This window comes from Muscardinus avellanarius (assembly GCF_963383645.1).
Source record: "Muscardinus avellanarius genome assembly, chromosome: 5".
NCBI lineage: Eukaryota > Metazoa > Chordata > Mammalia > Rodentia > Gliridae > Muscardinus > Muscardinus avellanarius.
In genome coordinates, this window is record NC_137790.1 from 133256128 (window position 1) to 133264644 (window position 8517).

An 8517-nucleotide genomic window follows, 5' to 3' on the forward strand; every position below is an offset into this window, starting at 1 on the left:
CCTCTCCCGGGCGGAGACCTGAGCGCCGCCTCCTCCTCCTCCTGCGCCCGGCTCTGCGGGGAGACGCCCGGACCCCTGGAAGCGGCGTCTTAGGAGATGCTTGAGGACACTGAGCGAAGAGGGAGCCCGGGGAGGATGACAGTACTGTCAGCTCGGGTTAGATCAGTCCGAGGGACCGCGGCGCCCGGCCCGGGGCGTCCCGGGCGTCCCGGGAGCCGGAGGAGGGGCTTTCGCTGCGCACCCAGAGTCCCCAGACAGACCGGCCACCAGAGGCAAGTCACTCGCCAATTGTCTGGATTTGTAAGAGGGTTTTGTGATGCTAAGTAAGCGTGTCCCAGCCCTCCCGGCCGCTCCCCAGCGCCCCCGGCCCGGCTTTGTTTACCTTCGCCCGATCGCTCATTTATTTATCTATTATTTATAGGCGTCCCCATCTATTCAGCGCCCATGTATGCTAATTGTGTTATACCATTTAATTCTAACATCGGTCTCAAAAGAGCTCTTAATGAGAAAAGCATACACAACACGAATCTCTTTGCTATTCAGCTCAGCCAGATGGACAACTGCTAACTTTTTTTTTTTTTTTAATGAAAATCCCCCTTTGACAAAGGGGGCTCGGATGAATGGGCTCCAAATAGCACCTCAAACACTTCTAATTGTTTTGCGGACAATATGCTAATCGCGGGTTTGGGCTTGGCTTTCGCGGGCACCTCGAGTCAGCGACTTCCTTGGAAAGGGGAGAGCCAAGCGGGCAAATCCCTTAAGTCCACAGCCCCCAGGCCGCCCCGCCCCCACCCCGCCCCGCACCGCCTCAAAGCGACTCCGGAAGCGCGACCTATAGAAACACACCCGCGAGCTCCGAGCTGGGGCAGAGGCTCCGGGAGACCCGGCCCCAGAAGCCCCCTTTGATATTTTAGAACAAATTCCAAAGAGTTGTGCCCAGTGGCAGCTCTCCTCGCGGAAAACAGAGTACTCCGATAAACGTTCACCCACAGAGGAAAGAAAAGGGCTCCCCCCTTTCTTATTTGTTGAACACTAAAGGGTGAGAGTTACTTAATTTTTTATTTTTATTTTTACAATCTCTGCTGAAGCCTTGACACTATCTCCTTCTTTTTCTCTCTTCTCCCTCAGGCTTTTAGTAAAAAGTCTTTGACAGTCTGGGGTGGGGATTTAGGACACGTTTTTCTGCATAGTTGTTTTTTTTTTTTTTAACTTAGGAATCAGCCTCTAGCCCCAGACTTCCTGAGGATCCCACAACAATGTTTCTAAATAATGAAATAATAATTTAAAAGGCCTCTCCTGGAGGCTCTGAATGTACACACTGCAGCGGGAGCCTGGGCTCCCAGTGCAACTGGTACCCAGGATTCGCTCCTTCCCATTTCTTTGGAGTTTGGTTTTAAGAAAGCAGATGTAAGGAAGCCCACCTTTTGTCTTAGTTTCTTTGCTCCTAGAAGTGGTCTGATCCCTTTGTGAAGAGCCCACCGAAGGAGTAATGTTCATGAACTGATACCTTTCTCTAGCTGCTAAAGGCCAGAAGCAAATGGGATCCCCAGGGCGCCATCCAGAAAGATCCCAGATTCTAGGCCCCGGTGACTCAGGTTTACAGGCTGCCGGGTCGGGCTGGCGGTGCCCACTTTCGGTCTTGGCCTCCCCACAACCAGAGTCCCCAGCGGGACCTGGCCTCCTCTCGCTTCCTCTCGTGATTTTTACGCACATCAAAGGCTACTTTTTGCCATGACAGATTGTCTTTATTCAAAACGTCTTTGTTCAACAAATGAACAGAGGAACGAGGTAAAATCCTTCTAGGTACATTTCCAAGACACCGTCAACACATTGAATGACCATTTAGGATGTATTTATCATTTTACTTTTTTCTGTTCACTTCCTACTTCCTGACTTCTTAGCCCGACGACGACATTCTGTCTAAAAGTAAACTTAGGTCTCTAGGAGCACTGCTTTACACAAAGTAAGTAGCCATGTGAGTCCTTATTTTATTCCCCCTTGAAAGAAGCAAACACTACCATAGTATGGTTTTAAATAGAAATGCTTTTCTTTCTGTAGTTTTAAACTTTTTAAGCCTTTCCCCCATACACACACAAAGAGTAATTGGTGTCTAGTGTGTTTGATGGCAAAACACAGAGACACAGCTAAAACTCTTCTTCAAGGGGCAAAAGAAAAAAAATATATATATATATGCATATTCTAGATATATAATACCAAGATCTGGTAGTTCAAAGTCCAAAGCCTATCCGAGGAGAGAGAAAGGGACATAAATAAAGTAAAATTTCCTACTTTTTTTTTTGTCCAAAAGGGGTACAGTCGGAGATGTGTTTTTGGAGAGTCAGGATGGGGCAGCTATGTCGCTGCTAGGACGTTTGCAAGTTTCTGGCACCTGTCTGCGCCTCGGGGCTGGGAAGTCGCCCTTCCCTTTCCCCTCACAAGAGAGAGGCCGAGTCTGGGGTGGAGTGAGGGCGGCGGTTGGGCTGACCCAGAGGCATCTGCAGGCCAGGGCGAGGCGCAGAGGGCAGGGTGCAGACCCCGCTTCCAGGACACCCTGCAGGTCCGGGCCAGGCTGGGGGTTACATGGCCGTCGGGTGAGCTGACGAATAAGGGTCTATGCCAGTCTTGGTCATGCCTGGGAAGAGGATGTAGGCGACCGGGGGCTGCAGGGTGGAGGCCGACCAGGCCGTACAGTTACAGGGCACCACGTAGCCCGGGTTGGTGGGGGACGGGTGCGTGTGCGTGTGCTGGCTGGGGCAGCTGAGGCTGCCGAAGGCGCCGTTCTGGTAGCCCAGGGTGGACGCGTAGGGCAGCGCGCTGGTGGCCAAGGTGTGGGGCACTTCGCCCATCTTCTGGATGGCGCTGGAGCTAAACTGTGCGGGGTCCAGCAAGGAGTAGGGCGCCGAGGCGGGCGGCAAGAAGGCCCGGGCCTTCTCGGGCGCGCTCAGGAGGCCGTCGGAGGCCCCCACGGGCAGGCCGGCCGCCTTGAGCGGGTCCGTGTCGCCCAGGTAGGGCAGGGGGAAGACATACCTGTCCTTCTTGAGAAGGTTCTTGGGCTTGCGCCGCGGCCGGTACTTGTAGTCGGGGTGTTCCTTCATGTGCTGGGCGCGCAGCCTCTTGGCCTCGTCGATGTACGGCCGCTTCTCCGCCTCGGACAGGAGCTTCCATTCCGCGCCCAGGCGTTTGCTGATCTCCGAGTTGTGCATCTTGGGGTTTTCCTGGGCCATCTTGCGCCGCTGGCCCCGGGACCACACCATGAAGGCGTTCATGGGCCGCTTGATGTGGTCTGAAGGTTTCGACATGGTCCGGGCGGCTGGGCGGGCGGGGCGGGGAGTGCGGGGCGCTGCGGCCGAGCCTGGGCGCGGAGGGCCGGCGGCCGGTCTGTGGGTCGGCGCGGGGGCGCTGAGCTCCCCTCGCCTCGGCGCCGCCGAGGGGCAGCCAGGGACAGGAGCGGACCCCGCAAAGTTCAGCTGATCATTCCAGTCCGGGCTCCCAGGCGGCCCCCGGGAGGCGAGCGGGGGCAGGAGGGCGGGGTGGACGGGCGCTGGGCCGGGGGCCCCTGGGCACCGGAGCCTGGGGTCCCAGTGCCACAGTCTCGGGGACTAGGTGGCCAGGTAATTTTCTGGCGAAGGCAGGAAGCTCCTCCTCTCCGTCTCCCTCTGCACCTCCGCCTTCTCTAGTTCCCTTCTCTGCCCGGGCGGCGTCCGGGGGGGCCGCAGCTCCTACCCCCACCTGCGATTTTGCGGGAGCCGCCTCGCCGAGCGCCGCACCTGGCTGGGAAAGCGGGCAGGCTGCGGAACTGGAGTCCGGAGCGGCGAAGTTCAAAGGCGAGGTGGGCCCGGACGGCACGCACTCTGACATAAGCGCGGGGCGGCGACTCCCCAACCTGGGCGCCAATCAGCGGCGGGGACGGCGAGGGGGGCGCACCTGCCCGCGCGGGCGGTGGGGGGCGAGGAGAGGTGTGGCGGAGGCCCGGACGGGGACGGAGGGAGAGGGCGGCGGGGGGGGGGGCAGCTCGGGGCCGCAGGACTGGGGCCTGGGCCCGCGCATTGTCCCTGGCACACCAATCAATAAATGCACAAATAAATAATAAATAAAAACTCTGGGTGTCTTCCGTTCCTCTTCCCGGTGGTCGTGCAAGAGATATTTGGGGGTTGGAATTCAAAGACCCGGGGTGGGGGCGGCGGAGGGAGCGAGAGGAGAACTCGGGTCGATCGATAAATAGAACAGCCTGGGAAGCTCCCTCCCCAGGGCCCCCACCTGGTTAAAGATCCTTGGGGGAGGAAAAGCCTTGCCCAAACTCAGGGCAAAAAGCGAAATAAAGTTTTCCTGCCAGACCTCCCGAGGGAGGCCCGGTGGTCGCGTTTTCCCACGCCCGCCCCGCGCGCGGTCTGCACCTCGGGCCCCAGACGCGGCGCCCAGGCGCGGTGGCCGGCGGGGCCCCGGGTGCGGGCGCCGGGCGCCCCAGCCGATGCCCAGGCCTGTCGCTGTCTCCCCGCGCGAGGCCGAGGTCTGGGATCCTGGATGGCGACTCTTCCGAGCACCACGACCCGGTGGCGGTGGAAGCGAGCGCGCGCGCGCGTGGAGGTGGGTATGGAATGCCCACCCCGATTCTTGTGGGTGCTGTTATTATTTCGTGATCTGGGACCCTCAACTTTCCTCCACGGTGGTCGCTGGCAAGGGCGGCCGGGGGAGCGGGCGGGGGTCTGGGCTGTGCCCAGGATCGGGGTCGTCGGTTCCCCGGGCGCCTCTTCCCCACTCAGCCTGGCTGCGAGTCCGCTAGCATTCTTCGGGTAAAGAGGACGAAATAATCCGCAGGAGCGACCTGCGAGCCTGTTTCTTTTGAATAATTGCCTGCCCGGTGTGAAATGCCCTTGGGGGAAATATTTATTAAATGGAAACCATTGTCCTACTCCCGGCTGGACCTGCGTGCGTTCCAGGCTTATTGGCTTTCGCGCCACCTTGTCTGGGGAGGACGCGCCGGACCCGCGCCGGCTCGGGGCCGGGGAGCGGGGTGGAGGGCGGCGGGGAGAGGTGGGCACGCGGGCGGGGGGCGCGGGGTCGCTCTTCAGCCTCCGATGTCAGAGGACTCTGGTTCTACCCACTATTAGAGAGGCGCGCGGAACGACTTGCGCTGCGCTCGCCCTTCCCCATCATTTGGGTTGGGAAACTGAGGTTGAGGGAAGCCAGGCGATTTGCCCCAGTGACTTGGGGGAGGCGGCGACGCCTGTTAACCCCTCGTTCTTCCTCCTTCCCCGCTGGGCCACCGCGTCTGAGGATTCGATGGCGTTCCCATCACACTTGGAGCCGCCTGCCAGATAGATAGACTCGGAGCCCTCGAGACCTTGGGTGCAGATAGACTGCACGGGGGTCCGGGGTGTTGGCCCTGGTCTTGTTTCGTTGAGGTTTGGTTTCCCTGGGGGTGCACACGCCCCAAGCCGAGCGCGCTCCCCGCGCAGGGCGGGCGAGCAGGCACGACTTCACGTTCTTCCTCAGCCTTTCCTCAGGTCCCCCCACCCGACCCCCCAGTCTCTGCTTGTTCTCCCGCCTGTTTTCTCTGCAGGGAATTTCACTTCGCGTGGGGTCCCGGGAAGTAGACGCACTTTTGGGCTTTCTTAGGAGGGATTCCAAGCATCTCAGGCGATCTCTACTTATGCGCTGCGCTAACCCTCGGGCCGTCTGGGATCCCAGGTCGAAGGGTCACAAGATTCTTATTCCACCATCCTACCCTCACGGCTTTGGGAAGGAATGGGAGAAATATTTATATCCGCAGAGCCATTCAGCATCCTGAATCTCACACTTTGGGGCCTTCGGGATACCAGAAGTTTGGATTAAGGCAAACCAGCCTTTTGGGAACTGCTTAATGAAGGGATCTGGCAGCGGGTCCTAAAATTTTTCTCTCCTTTTGGCTCCAAGCCAACTCATTCCTGTGCCCCCCCACCCAAGGCAGCTCAGCGCAGGCGCAAGCCCTCCTGCGATTTTTCTTTTCTTTTCTTTTCTATTTTCTCTTCCTCCAATGGCCCGCGCTCCTCTCCAAGCCTCTAGCGCCCAGTCCTGGGTCTCAATCCAAGAGCGACCCACAATCCGGAGTGAATTCAATATGGTGGGGTAGGAAGATGGGGTGGCAGTTTTCTAGCAGGGAGCCACCTGACCTTCAAAGGTTCCGGGCCCCAGGGTGCCCGGTCAGGCTACGCAGATTCCTGGGCGCCAGCATCAGCCCTGGCGCCTTGTCCTTGAGTTGACCACAACTCCTTCCTTCACAGTGTCTCGCGGTCCCTGGGTACAGTGTCTCTCTGCGAACCCAGACTGCGGCAGCGAGTGGGGTCAGGTGGACCCTGGGGAGAACCAGGAGTTACCGTCACAGTGGGAACAGGCTTTAGGACAGAAGTTGTCTAAATGCACCCCCTTTTTTTTTGTCCCGCAGCCTGAAGTTGGGGTCTCAGTCTGGCACACTTCTCCGTCCTTGGGACAAGGTCTCTCTTCCAGGTTTTCTTGGGGAATCGATGTACTCAGTCCCCGCTGGGGCACTAGGTGCAGTTACAGCGTGCTGTCGGCCTTAGGGAGGTGTTGGAACTCAGAAGCCATATAGCTTCAGCGTCTGTGGACATGAATGAGGGACCTGAGAGGAGGTCAGGGGCCTCTTAGCTTGTCCAGGTCTCTCCCAATTACCTCCAGTGCACACAGGGTCCAAGATGCACACTCCTCTCTTTAGGCTCCGGCCTTTGTGGGGAGCAATTCTTTCCCTTCTAGTTTTCACCCAACTCCTTTGTGCGTCTCAGGCATGAGTTTAAACCTGTCAAGGCCTCTGGGGGAACTTCTCTGGTGCTTGGACTGGGCTAAGACTCCTCTGCTGTCTTTACCTCTCAGGCTATTCCAAGACCTGGCTCACCTGTGTACTCCTCCTGGCAGGTGCCAACCAGCACACTTCAAAGTCCTGGGGCTGTTCCCAAAGCCCACACAACTCCAACTGCAGACAGCACGTTCAATAAAATTGGCTTCCCTGCAGGCCCGGGTCTACTTTTCTGACAGGTCTTTCTCCGAGTTGGGGCTGCGGGGACAAGTCTCCAAGTCTCCAACCTGGGGCTTCACCACCTTTACCCACCTGCCTGGCCTGGTCCCAGCTCTACCCTGCAACCGCTGCTCCTTTCCTGGGGCCAGGGGGACTGAAGGATGGCTGACTGGTGAGAAGAAGGTGCTCTGGCAGTGGCTTGGAGAACCAGTTGGAGGTGGAGGTACCAGTCCTGCGCCCCAGGAGGGGTTTCAGAAGAAGCCTGGATCGCCGTCCAGGGGCCCAGTGGGCCCTCAGAGACTCTGCAGAGAGACAGTGAAGGCACAGGTGCGGGTTCCAAGCAGCTTCCCCGGCTACTAGGAGTGTGAGCACCCTGACATCTACCCGGCCCTATGTGGGGCATGCAGGACCTACCATTAGGGGTGATAAATTGATTTGGATAAATGATACACTTTGGCAAAATCATAAACTTAAAATTTTAATTACCAAAAATATTTTAAATATTTGGCACCATCCTCCCCCTCTTGGTTTCTATTTTAAAATTCTGAGACATCATGTATCCCAAATTTTCAGAGTACTAGTAGGATCCAAGGCTCCAGCTTTATTTTATTATTTTTTTGGGGGGAGGGGGAGGTACTGGAGGCTACCTCCAAACCACACCCTTAGCTTTCTTTTCTTTTACTTTTTAAATTTTGAAATGGGGTCTTGCTGAGTTGCTAAGGGTTTTTAAATTTATTTTGTACCGGGAATTGAACCCCAGGGCATTCTACCTCTGAGCTACACTGCCATCCCTCTTCTTTTCATTTCTTTACCTCCTCCTCCTCCTCCTCCTCCTCCTCCTCTCTCTCCTCCTTTTTTCTGTGGTACTGGTTATTGAACCCAGGGGCATTCTACCTCTAAGCTATACCCCTCGCCCTATTTTATTCTTTATTTTGAAACAGGGTCTCATCAAGTTGCAGAGGGCCTCACAAGTTGCCGAGGCTGGCCAAAACCCTGCAATACTCCTTTCTCAACCTCCCAAGTGCTGGGATTACAGATACACACCACCATGCCCAGCTGCTAAAGGTCTTGATAAATTGTTGAGGCTGGCCTCATACCTGTGATTCTTCTGTATCAGGCTCCCAAGGACTGGGATTACAGGTGTGTGCTACCACTCCTGGCTTTCTGGCCGTATTAAGGAAGACATTTCTTGGTAATTGGTGTGTGTGTGTGTGTGTGTGGGGGGTCTTCCCTTCAGATCCCCACCCAGTTCATTCCAGCATCTTGAAATTTTGTAAAATTCCACATGGCCCTTCAAGATGGCACAAAAGGGAATGGCTTCCACCAAGAAACAAAAAGAAACTGGACAAAATCAGATCCCAGGACAGAGCCTGCAATGCCTGCATAAGAACACGTTGCCATTGCCAGCTGGCGAGCTGGCTGAGCTGGGTTGAAGGATATCTCTGTCTCAACACCCAAGCAAGCACAGGAAAGAAGACTAATGCTTCAGACTGCTGCCCTATAAGTGGTTT

General features: G+C 56.7%; 1 protein-coding gene across 1 annotated transcript; it reads right to left on the reverse strand.

Moving 5' to 3' along the window:
- Positions 1-2576: 2576 nt before the first annotated feature.
- Positions 2577-3299, reverse strand: SOX14 (SRY-box transcription factor 14; the record flags this gene model as incomplete). The annotated part of the gene is made up of 1 exon (XM_080696914.1): positions 2577-3299. One exon carries the CDS (start codon positions 3297-3299, stop codon positions 2577-2579), a length of 723 nt encoding a protein of 240 aa, XP_080553040.1.
- Between the last annotated feature and the right edge of the window lie 5218 nt (positions 3300-8517).